This window comes from Hermetia illucens, chromosome 3 (genome assembly GCF_905115235.1).
Source record: "Hermetia illucens chromosome 3, iHerIll2.2.curated.20191125, whole genome shotgun sequence".
Classification (NCBI taxonomy): Eukaryota; Metazoa; Arthropoda; class Insecta; order Diptera; family Stratiomyidae; genus Hermetia; species Hermetia illucens.
In genome coordinates, this window is record NC_051851.1 from 173108785 (window position 1) to 173128707 (window position 19923).

A 19923-nucleotide genomic window follows, 5' to 3' on the forward strand; every position below is an offset into this window, starting at 1 on the left:
AGTGGCAGTGGATAGGTCACACATTAAGGCGGGTCCACAATTGGATTGCGGGCGGGAATCCAATCTCCCAAAATTGCCGACGAGTGATTTGCCACAAGGTCCCTTGGCGTAGAACAGTAGAGAACGAGTGCGATCGTCTTGGGAAGTCGTGGGGGGAGCTGAAGGGCATTTCATGTAATCGCGAGCGATGGCGCGTGGGTATGATTGATGCGCTATACCCCACCAAGGGGTGAAGGGCAATCACATATTTTTTTCATAGGGTCTGTTTTGCAAGAACTTATAATGAAATCTCCCATTTTTATTATGACCGCACGATAGTTGAGGGGGTAGAGCTTCCCCTCCGAATCTCACTAATCTAGGTTCGAATCCCAATCGTCATTGGTTTGTCTTGTGCTGCTGTGAGCTTATCAGTTGCACAGCATTAAGTGCGGTGATAGTGAAGCACAGTCTGACCGTGTGAATGCCCTAAACTCCACCAAGGACTGAACAGGAAACACTATTATTAGTGCTACAAATCGTATTTATCTGTTTCAACCTTTTTATCAGATTCATTCCTCACTTATATCAATTTCACTGGATGCGATAGTTTTTATAATTTTAGTTTTACCTCTAAATAATCAAAACATCATAATTTTAAGCTTTCACTTTTATTTCCCACATTAAACAGGTTTCTCGAAGCTTACATCATGGTTCCTTGGACAGTAAGTTCCCGGCAATGTAATGTATGCAAAATAGAAACAGCTTTACGGAAAAATGACTTACACTTATGCTCCGGATGTCGCCTAGTACGCTACTGTGGCTCACAACACCAAAGATTGGACTGGGAAATTCATAAACCTTTTTGCGTAGCAGTGAAGCAGATAATTAAGGAGCGAAAAGTCTCGCATATTCTGGAACTCCAAGGACCTATAACATCATGGACTCAATTTGACAGAGCTGTTACGCTAGCAAAATTTGTACTAATTTCAATTCTAGGGCGGGAGTTGGAGAGACATGAAGTTGAATTCCTTTCATTCCCTATCCACTGCGAAATTTGCTTCACACGGGGCGATAAGAACTTTATTAGCTGCAGCAAATGCAACGCAGTATCCTATTGCAATGAGGAACACCAGAAACAAGACCAGGATAACCACTCAAAATGGTGCAATTATTTGTATGTGTATTATAACTTCTATGAAGTTGAAAATTGCACTATAGACTTAGATTTTGAAGAAGCTCCGATTTTCGACTCTGAAAGTGTCCCTGACGATTTATTCACTTTGATTGAAACAACCGCTAAGCTAGGCAAGGACCAGACAATTTCGAGATTCCCTAAAACATTAGTCGAGTATCAAAGCTATGCAGCAGTTTGCACGTTTTCGTGCGTCGCGACCATTCTAGATGGGATTTTTATGTCGAATCTTATCATAGATGACAATGATGTTCTGACCATTTATATAATCGGAGCCCTCAATGAGGACCAATTTTTACAATTGCCTCACTGTGCATTCCTCTCATCACAACTGCCAACCATAAAGACGTTCAATTTTTATCTTATTGGTCCAGAAGTGGACACCTCAGAACCCATAACATTTTCAGTCAGGACACACAAAAGGGATAACAAGATTAATATCAATTTCTGTGGAGAAACTTTTGAAAATTTCGCACAAAATATCCATTCTTCGGCTGAGTTGGAGAAAATGCCGCATATGATAGTTGCCTTCAACTGTGGATTTTATGAAAATGCCGGAAAACCAACGGATACATGGAAACCTGGAATAAAGGCTTTTTTTCAATTTGATAGGATACCGATTTTGTTTACGTCATACACTTTGTTGGAGTCTCGTTTGGATTTACGTGAATTTAGTGTTTGCGCGAATGAATTGGGCAGGAAGTATAAAATTATTGTAAATACTGAGGAAAGCTTTTACAGGGATTATAGACCATTTAGAAATATGGAACTCATTGATCGAGACGATTTGGTGTACTTCCAAAACGGCTATATGCAGCTTGTGATTATTGAAAGTAAAGGATGACTCCTTCGGGCCGAAGAAATTTTTTAAAATGTCGAAGAATGTTTTGTTATTTATTCTACAATATGTCGACCAGTCAAAATATTGTTTTGTTTGATATAAAATTGTTATTTTAACGTATTTGTATTTACATTTTTTATATATAAAACTTTATAGAAAGCACAAATGTACACTTGATTCCGATACGAACATCATTTGTTTTTCATTGACCAATACAATAATTTTTCCGAGTTTAATTTCTAAAATCTAAATGGAATGTAACTCTGAAAATTTATTATTTAGACTCGCCAAACTGTTTCTGACTTGCAGCAGAAAAATCATGCAATCGTCACAGTCGCGTAGTTATCAGCAGCCCAGAATGTAATTCGGTTCCTCACGAGTGTTCCGACAAAGGTAACTTTCCCCTTTACATTGTCTGGAGCTGTCCATTTGAAGCTGACTTCATTGATTCCTTGTCCCTTAATCTTTCTATGACTTGCGGTATCCTAAGGTTTAAAATGTAGACATGTTCATCAATTCATAATAATAATTGTTATGCCAGAAGTACTTACCCCCTCATTCAAGCATGTCCTCAATTGAGCATATTCTGATGTGGGCTCTATGTTAAATTGTCCAACAGGGATTTCATCTAGTCGCGCTTGAATCATGAAACCTTTGAATAGGATGTCCTCGGTTTGACCTTTTAATACAACGTCGATAGTCTCCTTGGGCTTTATTTCCGTACTTGATAAGGTTATTTTATAAGGAGTCGATGAGGTCTGTTCGGGTGCAAAGTGGTTGGGCAGCAAGGTTTTGCATGTTTGTTCATCATTTGAAGCTCCTTCACTAAATGACCAAACGGGTGATGCTAGAACCGATAGGACGACGATGCAGATGTGGAAATACATTCTAAAAAAAAGAAAGAGAATGTTAAGAAGATACCTTAGTAGGGGTTATGCATATCTCTATATACGATGAAATGAAAACTGGTCTCAACGAACTTTATAAGGCAAGCCACCATTCTCCGGGCAAAATTTTCCGGTGATAGCACTTCACCTAGAGATTCCTCTAGCTTCCTCCTTTCTTCCACAAACCTAGGACATTGGAAGAATTCGTGCGCTGGGTCCTGTGGGACCCTGGAGGGACTCTTCCATGGCCGATGAGAAACTGGGTGAGATTATAATTGATCTCCCCATGCTTTCCCTCCAGTCACTCCCCAATGGAAGGGATCAACCTGTAAGTCCAACGACCCTTTTCTGACTGGTCCCATCGATGTTGCCATCTGTTTATGGATCTCGGCCTTTCGTTTTTCTTCACCTGCGATAACGGAGAGATGGACCTGGTGTTATAAATGTTCATCATCTCGGTTGCCAGGATGTCAATCGGCATCATTCCCGAGGCTGTTCTTCTATAGACCGTACTCAGTTTATGTTCATTGCCTAAAACATGTAGCGCTTTTTCCCAAACTGGGACTGCATACAACAAGATAGAACTCAACACTCTGGCTGTGAGCAGCCTGGAAGTATGCCGCGGTCCTCCTACGTTCGGCATCATCCTTGTGAGAGCCATACTCGTGCTTAAAATTGAGTTTTCCGTCTATCATCACCCCCAAGTATTTGATGGCCGGCTTGGATGTGATGATACGATTTCCGATTCCAATGCAGGCGCAATTTCTCTTGCGGCGCTTAGTGATGAGGACCGCTTCCGTCTTTTCCTCCGCGAATGCCAGTCCAACACTCCCTAACCAAACCTTAACAACACTGATTGCTTCGCTTGAGTACAACTCAGCGTCCCCGAGATGCTTTGCGATCACAACCAGTGCTATATAGTCGGCGTAACCCACGATCGTGGCCTCCTCCGGAACCGAAAGGTTAAGTACATCATTATACTTGTTGTTCTACAGTAGCGGGCCCAGTATAGAGACCTTTGGGACATCAGCGGAGACAATGTGGAGTACATTGTACATTGTACATTGGGTCCATCATCGGTATTATAGCAGACCGTCCGCTCTTGCAAGTAGCTATCGATAATAGCAGCGAGGTAGGTGGGAACCCCAATCGTCACCAGAGACTTTCGTATAAAGTTCCAATTGGCCGAGTTGAATGCATTCCTGACATCCAGGGTGACCACCACACAATATTTACTGGTACAACCCCTTCCGTGAATTGCATTTTCGGCCAAGTCAGTAGCGGCATCAATGGTTGATCTGGCTTTACGGAACCCATACTGTCTAACTGAAAGGCCCCCTTGGGTCTCGACAACTGGGAGTAATATATTATGAATTTCCTGCTCCAACATTTTCTTCATAGTGTCTAGACGACATATGGGTCTATAGGAGGACGATACCCCTGGAGGTTTGCTAGCCTTAGGTAGCAGCATCAGCTTCTGCCGCTTCCAAGGTGCAGGAAAGATACCCTCGGACATACACGTTTCGAACAGCTCCGTGAACATATTCGGTCTACATTTGGCGGTAAATTTGAAGGGCCTTATTCAGTATGCCGTTCAGATCCGTGGCTTTGCTGTCGCCTATTCGACTGCAGATCTCCAGCAGCTCGTCCCTGGAATCGGCGTCACATTCGGGGAGCGCTGGAAGGTGTTAGTACCACGCCCCCCCCCTAGCTGGGCAAAAAAAACCCCGGATTATTTTCAAAAAGAGCATAGAGCACGTGATCTGCGGAAATGATTGGCCTCTTGGGTCCTGTCACGATTTTATAGGCGCTACCCCACGGATTTATGTCTGCTTTCGAACAAAGCTCCTTAAAGCATTCCCTCTTACTCCGCTGGATGGCAAGCTTGAGATTCTTGCGGGGTTTCCCTATAAGCATGCTCCTTTTACCCTTGATCGATCCTACCTATTGCTCTCTGAGCTGTTCGTCTGGCTCTGTGGCTAATCGATCGAAGGCTGGCAAGTTCACTATTCCATCAATAATTGGATCTTCTAGTGGGCAATGAGCATCTCCTAGGCATCGACGCGTCATATGTTTTAGAGATGCTTTGTGTGACATAGAGAGCTCTATCCATGGAGGTGCCTGCTTTGCTGGGCAAGTCTAACTACACCTCCATGAATGTTTGCTCATCCATTGCCTTTGCAGACATCTTGGTGTTCTTTTGGATTTTGGCTTCCGGGGTGCTGGTTTCCTGCCTTGTGACTTCGTCCTTAGTTCAAGGATGATTGCCTGGTAATCGCTGTACGTGAAGTCCTCGCTAATTTGCCAGGACATGTCACGTGTCACCGCAGGGCTGACAATTGAACCAAATCCCCCTTTCCAAGTCTTTACCTCACTTTCGTTGACCAGAACTACATCCAACTGGGCGAATGCTTCTAATAAGCACCGCACCCTTGCGTTAGTCTCTTTGCTGCCCCACACGATGGCCCACGCATTTAAGTCACTGACTATAGCCTTTGGATCTCGTACCTTTGCGTCGTGAACAAAATAATTTAACTGGTCTTCAAACTCAGGCAGTGTGAGGTTCGGTGGGGCGTAGCAGCTGTATACGAATATACCGCTCATTTTTGCCCACACAAAGTCACTAGCCGCCCGACCCATGCTATATTGAATGGCTTGACGACTGCACGCCCATATCGCCGCTCCACCAGTCGAATCTGTGACCCATACACTACCGTCGAGATTTCTGTACGGTTCACTAATGATAGCAATCTCCATCGCGTACTCGTAAAAAAATCTTGTGATATCTGAGGTTAATTTGTATTAACCTAATTTTTTCGCTGAATTTACCACTTCCGGCAATATGCCGGTTATCCCTTCCCTTCTTTCCTTCGCACAAAATGCATTTGGGGTCTCTATTGCACTCCTCAGATCTGTTCCCTTAGTCGGCAAACAACCCATCCAATCCGAACCTTCCCTACGGTCAACAACTTCTACGTTGACTCTACTGGCAGTCGCATTGTGACCGTTCGAGTACAGCCCACGATAGATTCTTCGCTGAATTCCTTCAACATGAATTGTTGCTTGAAGGCAGTGCAGAACTTTTCTCTGGATGTTAGCCAATTGAGATCGTTGAACTGTATATAGATCTCATGTTTTTGGGAACGAACCGCGACATTCTCCCCAAGTGAGTTTATAATTTGGTTACGGAAGTTGTCAGTTTTTCCCACGCTGGATTTTTTTAGTTCAAACATGTGATCCCATTTCTCGGTCCTCTGGATTTTACTGACATTTCTGCCTAGGTCTTTTAGGTTGGGGTCAGATTTCATCTTTTTCAGTATCCCCGCATACGTTAGATCTCCTTTGCTGGATATTATAATTGCCTCCGAGCGAATTCGCACCTTTGGTTTCTTATTCCTTTTTTTGTTCACGATCTTAGTCCAACCAGCGTTGTTATTTTCCTTCGGTTTCGCTTCGCTGTTCGAAATTCCTGCCTTGGCCTTGGGCCCTTCTGAACTTTTGGCTTCATTTGTTGGGCTGGTCAAGACGCCCTTTTTCCTTTTTGGTGCCTGTTGATTCTCCAAAGCTTCCCCCTTGATCGAACGTCGATGACCTTATGCTTTGGTGTCACTTGGGTCGTCTGTGACACTGTTGGGGCTCGGATGTGCGGCTTTTCCTTCGGCTTTCTTTCTTCTTCCTGCAGCCTATTGTAAAGCACCCTGATAGCTCTCACCATGTTCTTAATGGCGTGGTACACGTTGTGCTTGTCCTTGATGAATTCGGACAGCTCAACTATTTTAGTCCCAAGCTGGATAAAAGATAGTCCTTCTGGATCAGAGCTCTGTTCTCGTTGAGTCTTGGCCAGATTACTCCTTTTAGCGACTCCTTCACCTTTTTCGATTGCTAGATGAGCTTCATCTTTTGCCTGCTTTGATATGGATTGGATCTATTTGCTAATGCGGGAGTACCTCTTGATCAGGTCCGATGGGTATCGAAATCGCCTTTTTTGGCCAGCTATCTCCTTTTAGTCCATCATTTGCAATTGGTGTTCTTGGCAGAGTTATGCTTCGTTTGAACACCTCCTTCTCCAAATCTAAAACACTTGTAGCATTAGATGCCACGGTGGCCAAAATGTCCACTACCGAGGCACTACAGTCGAGGGATATCGACGGCCGGGAGTCCGCTGGCTCATTCCCAAAAGCCGCCGGTAGTGGGGTTTTGAACGGATGTGTGTTAAAATTCCAGTGAAAGTTTTACCTTCAGACTATCCGTGAAGCTAGGGTCACAAAGAACTGCAGGTCTTTTCTTGAAAACTGAGAAAACTCGGTCTTATTCTCATCCCACAAAATCTGCAAATGTGTAATTTCTATACGAAATCTTACCCCCAAAATACTCTCATCTCAATGCCTTTTCGGCACTTCCCTACTTATCATTTGTGAAGGCTTACTTTATTACTCTGAGGCGGGCTTGCCGTTAGGCACTCGTGAGTAAAGCTCGTTCCAATTGTGGAGATATTGTATTTCCCTAAATATTATATTGTATGATCCATGAGCATACATTTATTTCCAGGGTTTGTTCAGCCCTCATTTCCCATTTCAGGCAATCGAACAGCTGCAGAGCCTCCGCTGTGCCACTGCAACTAGGACAATTGATCCATTGATATCTGCGTTCTGCAAGCAATCCGATGGTCTGGTGCCAAAAGCTGCGACATAGAACGCGACCGCGGTAAAAATGGCTATAAACTTCTCTATTTTGGTAGCCCACACACCTAATATGGTGTTGGCATTGCCATCTTAGAGGATTTCCGTCATGCTATTAAAGAAGTCAAATGCCACCATTATATAAGCTGATCGCACTATTCACTTCTTCACCGCATACGCACCACAGACAGGCCGACCTGATGCCGAGAAAGATGCCTTTGGTGGCGATTTCGTGAGAAGAAAGAAGAAGTGTTGGCCGACTATAAAAAAAATGAACGGCGTCTTGTGGTAATGGAGATGAAGATGTTGTGTTGGAGTAGTGTCGTGACACCTTTTGATCACATCCGAAATGAGGATATCAGCGATAAATATGGGGCTGCATCGATCGTGGAAAAACTGCGAGAGAGGCCTCTTCGATGGTATGGTTACGTAATTCTTCACTTGCCAAGATTGTTTTGAACATCGAAGTCGATGGTAAGCGATCCAAAGGCCGTCCGAAACAACGGTGGTTTGACACGCTGGGTGGGGATTTAAATGCCTCAAGATTGCATCCAGATCAGGCACCAAATGGCGAAACCAATCACAATGAGTCGACCCCGCTTGTCAACGGGACAAAAGCTAAAGACTTACGACAAGTCACCTTTTCTGGAGATACACAACTGCCTCTGGGTAGATCCACACTTTTTAGGTATGGTTAGGTAGGTGGGCATCAGTGGACCCTTCGAGATGCCCAATTAGCGCTGTGATGCGCTGTTTTGGTGCCAGAAACTCATGAGACCCAGGCTACTATGGGAAAGGCAAGGGGAGCAGAATCGAGCAAGCGGGACGCTGACTGCGCCCAGCGAGTGAATGTCAAAAACAGTGCCCTGCGTGATTAGTTCCCTTGCATTCCTTCCTATGTTTCTATGACTTAGAAAGGGGAAGGAGGGAGAGGGGACCCTTCACTGCCTCACCAACTTTGAGGATGGCGCCTTGATGGCCGCCTAGCTATTGGTCAGAGTGAATATGTTACGCTTAGGGCTCGTCTAGGATGTTACTACGGCCACAGGGCTTCGTTGTTCAACATCCGGCGTCACGTAGGCTAACAGCACTGCTTACTGTAGCGTATGTATTTTATTTATTTATTTATCTATTTATTTGACGGACAATAAACAGATTAAACTTCAAATACTTGTTGCCATTAGGAAGAGGGAAGAACAATAATCTTAACCTATGCTTAAAACTACTTAAAGAAGAGAAGTTTAAAGGACCAAGCTGTTGTGTGTTGTAACTTCGACAAAGTCTAGGAATGGAGGAAAGGAAGTAGACTTCGAGGTCCACGAAGGCACTTTGAAAATGTCTGCGTTTTGTGTATTATAAAACGTAGGATGGTAGGTGATGTCGTCATCAGACCCGAGGAAAGTTTAAAAATATACATAAATCCAAGTAGTATCTACGCTATTGAAGGAAGAGAAGGTTCAGAAAGCGGAAGCGGGAAGGGTAGTTTACATGAGGGAAGTTTTTCTTAAAGAAGAGGGAACGGGTGAATTCACGTTGCACGTTTTCAAGGGCAACACAATCATAGTTCCGGGAAGTGACCAAATCACGGAGTTGTACACGACGGTACTCCTCATGAGAGAATTGAAGAGAGCTAAGGAGGGTTGAATGGAGTCAAAATCAGACAAGAAGCGAAGTATAAAGCGTGACAATTTTGCTGCTCGGTTGGTGACTTCGAGGCAATGGGGGTCGAAGCAGAGCTTTATGTCGAAAGTGACTCCGAGGTCTCGATGGAAATAGGTGAAGATTTCAGCACATAGATTGACACTTTCTGACGTTTAGCACTAAACTATTAGCAGAGCAGCAGCGAACCAGAGTGTCTAGGTAAGATTGAAGGGAAACCCAGTCCTTAGGCCACTGTGTCAGCAAGGAGCAACCACGAAGAAGTAAGAAGGAGGGGGGGGGTCGATGATAAAAATAATAAAGGACACAAAATAGATCCCTGTGGGACGCCAGATTAGGGTAATAAGGAGGGGGATGTGCAGCCATTAAAAGAGACGCCGCAGGATCGGTTGGAAAAATAAGAGACAAGCCATAAAACAAGTGCTATGGGAACGCTTAGAGACTAGAGTTTGGATATGGGGATCAGAAGGTGTTCATAAGTATCTAGAGCCTGGATGGCAAGCGCGGTCCGTTTTCGAGCCAGCAACGAATTATCTGCACCGATTCTAGTACATAGGGTACCGATGGGCTGTATTGGTATAATTTATGGACGAAAGAAAATCCTCATATGGTCTAAGAAAAACGACCTACAGAAGTACGAATTAAAATATGGGAGGGCTCAGTTGAACGAGTCACCTCTTTTTTGAGACTGTCCAAGCGGAAAATGCCCTCATTGAACCGAGAATGTTGAAGAGAACTTAGTCTGGTGGGACTGACTTAGGCGGTTGAAAAATTGAAAAAGAAATGGGAAGGTGCGACTGCTTTCTGACGATGATTTCTTTATTCTTCCAGTAATTTCTCGATTGAAACAATCATTTACTAAAGATTGCAAATTTTTAAGCAATAATCGCAACGATTTTTACCGCCGTTGCGTATTGTTGTGGTCTCATGATCTTAATCGATACTTATCTGGGTCTACAATTATTCAACTCATTACCCAGTTGTTGCAGATATTACACATTACTCACGCAATCATCTATTCAATGAGTATCTATAAATTATTACGATTTCAAAGTCGCTATCTAATCAAGCCCGACACTAGTTGCCTTGCACCTTCAAAAAGGTTCAAACAGCACACATGACTACGAAACCTCCAACCTTTTCTAATGCCCTCGTGGCATAGTTTGGTCTGAAGTGAGAGTGCAACTATCCATAATGAAACTGTTGCAACTGAATCGGTACCAAGGACAAAAGCGCAGAAAAAGAGGTCCAAGACACTGTTCCACCATAGACAACTGGCACTCGCTCAAGAAGGTAATGAGCAAGTTATTTGCAGGGTTTTCACGATTCGATACAACAGAAAAGATACTCATAGTTAGCAATAGATGCAATGGATAGATACGCATGAGCATGGCTGGTTGTATAAATTAATGCTTAATGCTGAATCAAAGCCGCGATGCATTAGCGCAGCAGGTGGTAATGGCTATTAGATAGTTTGCGCTAGCGATATGCTAAAAAGATACTTTGTGCGACTATAAGAATGGGACATGCTTCAAAGGCACGACTCCCAGGCTTTTGATTATAAATTTTAATTTTGCGAAATTTATAATGTGGGCAATTAGATGGAATTGAATGTCAACTGAATTAATGAGGTGGATTAAAGTAAATACTTGATTTGCACTAGTCGTATCTTTTCTGGTACAGTGAACTGGGCAAGTGACTGGAGTTTATGGTCATTGTGTTTTATATAATCGAATGGAATGAGCCGGTGCAGGGTTTGGAACTTGTTAATTGAGAGATACAACAGAGTGGTTTTCTGTTAAAAAATGTCAGCTCTCATAGTGCATATAGGAACAGGAAGTATAATGGTGATTGGCGTCGATCACGCATTTGAAACTAGTTTTATAACAAAAAGATTGAATAGAACCTTACGAGTATGCGGAGGAAAGTAGAACAACAAAACCAACTGAATTCACAAGAATCGTTAGAATTCAACAAGAAGTGAAAGGAGTCCCTTGTGTTGAAGGTTGAGTAGTGGGTTTTCTAGTCAGCAAGGCCTTGAATTTGGTTGACTCCGCAGAAGCAATAGTAAATACTTTTTTATAAATGGGTCCTTTGCAACTCGTTTAACTTTTTTATTTCAAAAAAGTAACCAATGAGTGATTTCTTGTTTCGACTACCTTCAAGAATTTCCACTTAGCAACAGCATTTCCCAGAGGTAAACTTAGACTAGCAAATTTTGCCTTGGAGCTGCTGGTGAAACCGAGTTCGATCTGTACCCTCCAACGTTCCAACCATCAAAAGTAATTATCTTCAAAAGGTACAGATCCCTTGGATTTGATACTCCAAATGACGATATTATTGTATGTGGGGGAAAATGTACACTCCCTTCCTTCCTTTCCTGAGAAGATTGCAGGATTTCAGCTCCGTCTGTTGTACCACTTTGAAGAAGAACTTTTAAATGATCGTAAATCTTTCAATGGCCTGATTGCCTGATTGAAGATGTCAACAGGAAAAATCGCTGACAAACTGATATCTTCCCCAAAGAGTGCAAAAATAACATAGCTATGAATATTCCGAAGATGGACGTTTTTTTCAGTATCTTTTCTGGCGGAGAAATTAAAGCTAAAATAATGTTTGAATGTAGGAACATTCCATAAAACAAACAAACAACAAAAAGGTGGCTCATTATGGTGGCGAGAACTTGGCTCGTAGTTTTAAACATCGGAACTACGCCAACGTTTCGGCCCCCAAGCTGTGAAGGAAGCATTCCTAACATCACTTTTGTATCGGAATCTCTGGCATCATCGGTGGACGGGTAGCGAGTCCTAAAAGACTTCTCGACAAGTGATCACCAGTATATCGCGTTCGAAGTGGTTGATGCTATTTGCCGGCGAGTACAACAGGACGTTCCCCCTGCCTGTGGAATGTCGCGAGGGTGAATATGGGGAAGTTGGTCGAAGCTCTTGGAGTAGGCAGGGCCGCGCTCCGAGGGGTGGTAGTGTCACAGCTGACACCGTCATAAATTCAGTGATGAACCTCATAACGACGACGTGTGAGGCTTCCATGACCCGAAGGGTCCCCAGGCGCGACAAGCCTTCTATGAACTGGTGGACGGCAGAAATTGCCGACCTACGGAGGGAGTGTCATAAGCTCCGCCGTTTGGCACAACGTTTGCACGCCAACGAGGAGACATGCGCCAGGAAGACACAGTATAGATCAGCAAAAAGGAGACTCCGCACACAATGAGAGAGCTCGAAGAAGCGGTTCTCAATATGTAAAACAAGAAGGCGCCAGGCCTTGATGGCATCCCGGCGGAAGTTTAAAAACTGGTGTTCCGCCAACGGCCGGAATTATTGCTTGAAGTGTTCAACGCTTGCTTGAAGGGGGGCATTTTTCCTTGTCGCTGGAAACTGGCCAGATTCGCGTTGATCAGTAAGGGTAAAGGAGACCCGGAGCTCCCGTAGACTCGCTGAAGCGATCCGCGCTGCCAGGGACTTATCACCAAGGTAGTTCGGGTTCAGAACAGGGAGATCTACAATGGATACTATTATGGAGGTCGCAGATGCGGTTCATCGAGCCGAGACATACAGCCGCCGGTCTCGACGGATAGTACTCCTCATAAAGCTTGATGTAAGAAATGCCTTCAATTCCATAAGATGGACAGATATGCTAGGCACATTAGAAAACTCATCTCATGTGCCAAGCTATCTTTTGTGGATATTGAGAGATTACCTGAAAGACCGCTCCCTGCTCTATGACACGCTAGAAGGCCAAAGGAGGATGGAAATCACGTCGGGAGTAGCACAGGGATCCATCCTAGGGCCGGACCTCTGGAACGCTTCCTATGATAGTCTGCTGAGACTCGATATGTCCGAAGAGTCGCTCCTGGTCGGTTATGCAGACGACGTTGCGGCACTTGTTGCCGAACGCACTGTTGAACAGGCGCAAAGCAGATTTGGCATATTGATGGATGGATGACTGCTAACGGTTTCAGTCTTCCGCTGGAAAAAACCGAAGTAGTGGTATTGACCAGAAGGAGAATCCTGACCCTGCGTTCCATATCAATCGGCGAGTTGACTATAGAGTCAAAACCAGCGGCTAAATACCTTGGTTTAATGCTCGACTCCAAGATGAGCTCCTTCAAAGCAGCAGCAGACAGAGCTGCAGCTGGAGTGGCAGCTTTGAGTCGGCTAATGGTGAATGTTGGGGGCTCTATATCTAATAGGAGACGTCGGACGGTAAGGGGTTCCCTGAACTGACAGCTCTCTTCCTCCCCTCCCGTTGGTGAAAGGAAGCGGAAGGGCTAACCCGAAGTAATGTGTGAAACGGTTCCAGGCTAGTTCTCTGATGACAGGGAGTTGTGGTGTTTAGTTGGTAGTTCGACAACGTACTGTTGCGGGAGTCCAACATTTTGTGCGTAAACGCATTCACCTACCCTACTCCTAAAAAAAAACCATCAAACCCCCCAAAATAAATAAGGCACCAGGCATTGATGATATCTTTACTGAAATCATGAAATTAGGCAGTCTACAGAAGCAATGGGTTCTTTCTATCTCGAACCAAAGGAAAATGCCCCCAGATTTAGGTTTAGGATACCTCTTCCTAGCAGTCAGGCCTTTCATTCAGGCGATTATACTATCCCCTCCGACCTCCTATTCAACGGCCTCCCGTTTGCGATATATACAGGCATTAGGGAATGTAACAAAGTTTTCCTTATTGAGGGACAGTAAAAATGTCGCTTTAGAGGATCTGGGTTTTTTCACAAGGAATTTCGCTTGCCGGCAGGAATTCAAATTTATCGATTCGGTTTTGTAAGCCCTTGCAACTTCCCCCTCCCGGGGTTAACTCAGCAATGGATGGTCTAATGCCACATGTTTATTCTTCTGCCGCCATAATTGAGCCAGACCCTTCACGTATAATATAGTTTGGTATAATTTTGGTATTCTGACTGACGCCAAACTGATAAAATACTGATCGTCTAAGATAGGTTTTACCAAGATAAAGTTAGACTCGATAACAACTGCACAAATGTTGGGCTAAAATAAGGGGATGAGTTGGTTTCTCTTTTTTTAAATCTGGCACTAGAGCATGCCATACGAGAACTGCTAGTGGGCACAAAAAAATGCTTGCAATTCAAACCCCCTCTCCCCCCTTATATAGATCTTGCCAACTTGTTATAAACGGAGTCAACAGAAATATCTAGATTTATTAAACCACGAAATCTTCAATCGGCTAATCGCATGCAACGTATGAATGATACTCAGCTATCTAAAAGAATCTTCGAAGGAGAAGTGGACAGATGAATTCCGGTAAGAAAACCCGAAGAGAACTCGGCGGATTCCGTCGACGAAGATAACACATCACTGGTCGTATTCAGCAATTAAATAATTAATATTTTTGTTGAGGATGCTATGAGTCCTAGGTCCGCACCCACGTAGTGACGGACCGAACCACTTGGGGAGCAACTTACTCCCACTTTTGCAGTTCTTGGACTCCTCTTTTTTGAGTAAAACCCAATGTTTACAGAAAAAGACAAAAACTTGACAGACGGTTTCGTCCAGGGCAGAGGCAACTCATCAGACGCTGCCTCACAATATAATTCGTACTCATTACGTGTTTGCGATTATATTTAAGTGGAGCATTTTCCATCGATCGTCGCTTTCGGTCACGCCGCTCCCAGGGCAGAGCTGAAGCAGCGTCTGATGAGTTACCTCTGCCCTGGACGAAACCGTCTGTCAATTAAATAATATTATAGAAGTATTGAGACCGTTGAAGGTGCAGCCAAAATTAAAGAGCCCCTTCATCCCCATGTACTCGAAGAGGGTGATCAGACCCGTATTTGCAAAGACTTTATTTAAAGTGCCTTCTACCACGAAGCCTCTTCGGAAATTGTCCGGTATCATGAGAACCGGAGTGGCTCTCTGAGAGCATATAATCGAGGAGTATATACTTCTAGCCGAACTTTTTGGAGGTGGTTGTGGTTCCGCCTACATCGAGGACTCAATGCGTGGAGTTGGTGCTATGAATGTTGAGCATGCACCAAATAAGCATATATCAATCCTAGGAACTTTGCGTGGAGCCTAAGCGATGGCAACGGCCCAAAAAGAAAACAAACTAATTATGTGAGGAGCCAAGTACGTTAGTTCCTAAACTACATGCGCTAACTAAAGGAAACTGTGTTCATCTTGGTGAACAATATAGTAGTTGCTTTTTGTGCTCATTGTTTTTGCTCTTACATATTACAACCAGTCTAGCTCCTAGGCGACTAAGGACTGCTTTGGCGGTAGAAGATCAATTGGAAACTTTGAATCGCACACTTTTAGAGTGCTTTGAAGAGGCTTGTCCTATTTCCCGAGTCCACCGTGGTAAAACGGTTCCATGGTGGAACCGAGAACTGGAAAGACTCAGGAAATTAATCAGATTATTTCTAAATCGTGCTTCCAAAAGCAATAAAGATGAAGACTGGCTAAACTCCCCGAACTCAAAGCGTGAATAAGGATGAGTCGGCCAAGTTGGACTCTCTTAGAAAATCGGATCGTACTTTCACGAACTCCGGAGTTGAGTCTATACAGACTCTCTTGGAAGTACACTACCCGGGAGAACAGGTCTCAGACGTGGGAAGAAATGAACTGGCCCTGAAACCCTTCAATACGAACATGTTGCAAGGGGAATTGGGACACTGCGAGAGCGATTGTTACCAATAAAAAGGCAAGAGTTGCTATACTATCATTTGAACACTTCAAAGTACCTGGCATGGATGGCATCTATCCAGCGATGCTAAAGGAGGGTATAGAGCACTTAGAGCAACTTCTAAGAAATATTTTTCGAGGATGTCTTGTTCTGGGCTACGTGCCTTCTTCTTGGCAGGAGGTGAAGGTAGTCTTCATACCAAAGCCTGGGAAAGATGACTATTCAAAACCAAAGAACTTCAGACAAATCAGCCTAACATCATTTTCGATGAAATGTCTGGGGAGACTGGTTGAGCGTCACATTGGCGAGAAGGCGTTAAGGTCGCACCCCTAAATGAAAACCAACATGCTTAGCAACGTGAAAAGCGCTGTGAGTTTGAGCTTCATTCTTTGATTTCAAAGATAGAGGATGCAACTCTGAAGGGTGCGTACGCGATGGGGTGTTCGTGAACATTGAAGGGGCTTCCAAAGGCTCTGTTATGCTACCAGAGAGCATGGTGTTGATGAAACTCTAATAAAGTGGATCTACGCTATGCTAACGCAGAGATTTTTGTGAGCTGAAGTGGGTGTTAATCGCTACCTAACAACGGAAGCTACGAAAGGCTGCCCTCAAGGAGGTGTGCTATCGCCACTTCTGTGGCGTATGCTGATCAACTCACTACTATGCGAACTGCATAATCTGCCAATGCACGTTCAAGCTTATGCGGATGACGTGGCTGTGCTGGCTGTTTGTCAAATAAAACCACAATGGTATTATTTACGAAAAGGAGGAGACTGAATGGGCTTTGCCTTCCAGAAATGAAGGGTACAACCCTTCAACTCTCCAAAGAAGTGAAATATCTGGGACTTATTTTAGACGAGAAACTTCTTTAGAACAAACATGCAGAGGTAAAGATGAAACGAGCTCTCACAGCTTATGGGCTGTGTAGGGGGAACTTTGCCTCGACGTGGGGACTTAGGCCTCAGGTAGTAATGCTGGTATCTGTTGTTATCATCAGGCCGATGTTCGCTTATGTATTCGCAGTGTGGTGGGTTGAGGTGAAACAAAAGAGTTTTCGCCACACTGCAAAGAACTGTGTGTCTGGGTATCATCGGTGCCATGAGCACCACATCCGGCTCAGCTCTGAATGTATTACTCAATTTCAGCCCTTGGATTTGTTTATTCAGAACACTGCAATGACAGCAACTCATAGAATAATTCGATTAGATCTATGGGTAAACAATGGATGTGGAGGGCACAGAGCATTGGAAGAGTCATTGGGAGAACTGAATCTAGCTTTCGCAATGCCTTCCGATTCTCAGATAGGGATGTTTGGTAGAAGATATAATGTTATCTTAAAACGGAAAGAAAACTGTGACGAACCAGAAGTAAGGTGTCAGGATATACTGACGTCTTCTATACTGATGGCTCTAAAACAGAAAATGGTTTTGGAGCAGGAGTCTACCTCTCGAATAAAAACTAGAAGTGGGCTTTTCATTTGGGACAATGTACAACGGTCTTTCAGGCTGAAGTGTATTCGATCCTAAGGGCGGCAGCCTGGATGATTGACGAGTGGTTGAAGTGCAGGCGCATCGCAATCTGTAGCGGTAGTGAAGCTGCATCGAGGGCGTTGAGTAGTACTTTGATCACTTCAAAAATCGTTCAGGAATGTAGAGACCGATTGAATTCTGTTTCCAGATTCAATACGGTGGATTTACTCTGGGTACCTGGTCATTGTGGTGTAGAGGAAAATTGAAATCTCGGATGCCTTAGCAAAAGAGGCTTCAACTTTCTCCATGCCCGGACCGGAACCAGCAATTGGGGTGTCAGTAACATTGGCTGATGCTGCTATCAAAGGTTGGGAGCCATAATTCACTAACTGGGCATATGTTCAGAATAGGAATTACTCAAGATGATACGTATCCCTCCTGTAATGAGGAAGCGAAATCCACGGAGCATTTCCTATGTGAATGGCCCGCCTATGGACGCACCAGGCATCAGATCTCTGGTGCCGATGTTCTCCAATTGCGACGGGTAGCATTTCATCCACTAACGGAAATCCTGCGATACATAAACGAATCCGGGATATTCCATTGGACGTGGAAATCGAGTACAATGGACCACTAAAGTCTGAGTGCTAAGAGGCTTTGCCTCTCCCCCACCTCAAACACACACGCACATATAAGAGTGTAAAATTCTTGGAAAGTCCTAGAAAGTTGAAGTATATTGCAAGAAACCGACGATGATAGGTAGACGTGGTGGGTCTACCAAGGCTCAAGTAAGGCTTCATGTTAGTCACGTACTTACATAGTAGAAGATACTCTAAAAATAACTCGTCATGATCAGAAACTATCGATCTTAATGCTGGTTGTCTAGCTTAGGGGTTGTAATTAAGAAAAAATTCTTTGAAGGAGTGCGCAAGCAGAGACTGTGTGCTTTTGAGTTTCCCTACAGAACCATGATATTATGGTCGATATCTAGATAAAATTGGGCTTTAACAGATGCAGATATTCCTGCAAAGATTTTCTCATGAAGGTAATATTAAATCCTAACGTCATACAAATTCTGCGCTAATATTGGAGTCCCTTTTGGTAAGAAAATGATAGACTATAAACGGGTTTCTTCTAATGGTAACCAGAATGAAGTCAACATTTTCCTCTGCCCAATTATGGCTGGTTACATAGATCTAGTGAGTATTGTGTGCTCGTAATTTTTTTCACAAGATCTCTATATGAGGAAGGCACAAACCATGCTTCAGTCATTGCTCATATCTTTTATTGAAATCGAATGAGGAAAAGCGACACTTCTTGTAGTTTTGCTAGCACCAAACAGTCTGGTAAGTGCCTGACGTAACTTAAGCGTTATCTTAGTTTATGTAAAGTACAAATAACATTTAAAACGGTTGAATTACAAAATACAAATGGCATTTTCAACAGAAATGTAGCGTTGAATGGGAGTTTGTTTTAATTGAAATTTTCAGATCTATGTATGGGAGGTATTCTGCTTCTCCATTCGTGCTCGGTATTTTCTACTAATTTCCAGAATAGTATTTATCTCGTTGTATCTTAGAGATGTACTGTATCTTGTTGATTCACTTATACCCACTTAAGATAGTTACAACACACCACATAGTAATCACATAAATTTGAAAGAGTCGGGGACTAACTTAAACACCTCTTGGAGCACTTAATTTTTTTTAAATTTTGTCACCACATTCTAAGCGAATTAAATCAATTTTCTTGAAATAGAGAAACCAAAAATTTCCGTTATAAATCTTAGTAACTAACTTTCGTGTCCTTGAATAACAAAATTAATCACAGACTCAACAAACGTACTAAAGAAAAGATACAAAATATTCATCAATACAAATCTGACCTTAATGCTATCTTATTTTTTGAACCTCTTGATTCGAACTGTAAACGATTAATGGCTGCTGGATAGAAATTTCGAAAGGCTTTTCTTCAAACTGCATCTCGGATAGACCCCCACAATGGCTCTTATGTACGAAATCATATTCTCTGAAATAGCAACAATTATGACCGAGATTATGCAAAATGTATACAACATTTAGCGCAGAAACCATTTTTTTTTTCGCTGCTGGTCGTTATGGCTTTTTGAAGTGGTATTTAAAGTTTAGTTTTTATTCATGATTGTCAGCGCCTGATTAAGTGGAGTTTATCTCTCCTTGTTGTTTTCTATTTACTCAAGTGAACTAGTATTGGAAATAGAGCAGGTTCAGATAGACCAGACCAGTAGTGTGACTATATGATGCAAGAAGTATCTACATACTGGTATGTCGCCAAGAGAATATGGGTTACATGCGAAGTTAGTCATTCCGTTTATGCTCGTAATAACCCTTAAAAGATGGAGAAAAACTGATTTTTTTATAGTTTTAGTTCAGTTCATTTGTAAGATTTGTGAATAGGATGCAGAGTATTGGTCGCGCCTACCATTCAATATTTTTAGATAATTGTTTTGCCGTTTAACTGTTAACTGACTTTTTCGGGAATATTACACTCTACTTCAGGCTCTCCA

At 43.2% G+C, this 19923-nt stretch overlaps 2 protein-coding genes across 5 annotated transcripts in view; one reads left to right on the plus strand and one right to left on the minus strand.

Moving 5' to 3' along the window:
• Window positions 1-2203, plus strand: part of LOC119651289 — a 6912-nt gene extending 4709 nt beyond the window's left edge. For all 3 annotated transcript variants that reach the window (XM_038054805.1, XM_038054806.1, XM_038054804.1), the window contains one exon: window positions 668-2203. In XM_038054805.1, the coding sequence (XP_037910733.1) occupies window positions 687-2015 (1329 nt within the window). In that variant the 5' untranslated portion in view covers window positions 668-686 and the 3' untranslated portion in view covers window positions 2016-2203. The remainder of the gene's footprint in view (window positions 1-667) is intronic.
• On the minus strand, window positions 2100-19396 carry LOC119651291 (putative defense protein 2). 2 transcript variants are annotated; one of them, XM_038054808.1, is made up of 3 exons: window positions 19264-19396; window positions 2564-2900; window positions 2100-2497 (listed from the first exon to the last, which is right to left on the minus strand). In XM_038054808.1, the coding sequence occupies exons 2-3, from the start codon at window positions 2897-2899 to the stop codon at window positions 2330-2332; spliced, it is 504 nt and encodes a 167-aa protein (XP_037910736.1). In that variant the 5' UTR covers window position 2900; window positions 19264-19396; the 3' UTR covers window positions 2100-2329. The 2 variants fall into 2 exon arrangements, with proteins under 2 accessions (XP_037910736.1, XP_037910738.1); XM_038054810.1 differs by having other exon boundaries at window positions 19176-19305.
• Window positions 19397-19923: the final 527 nt, after the last annotated feature.

Coding starts and splice junctions, on each gene's coding strand:
- LOC119651291 (XM_038054808.1), bottom strand. CDS start 2,899: ATGTATTTCCACATCTGCATCGTCGTCCTATCGGTTCTAGCATCACCC. Junction 2,498..2,563: donor GGACATGCTTGAATGAGGGG/GTAAGTACTTCT, acceptor TTTAAACCTTAG/GATACCGCAAGTCATAGAAA.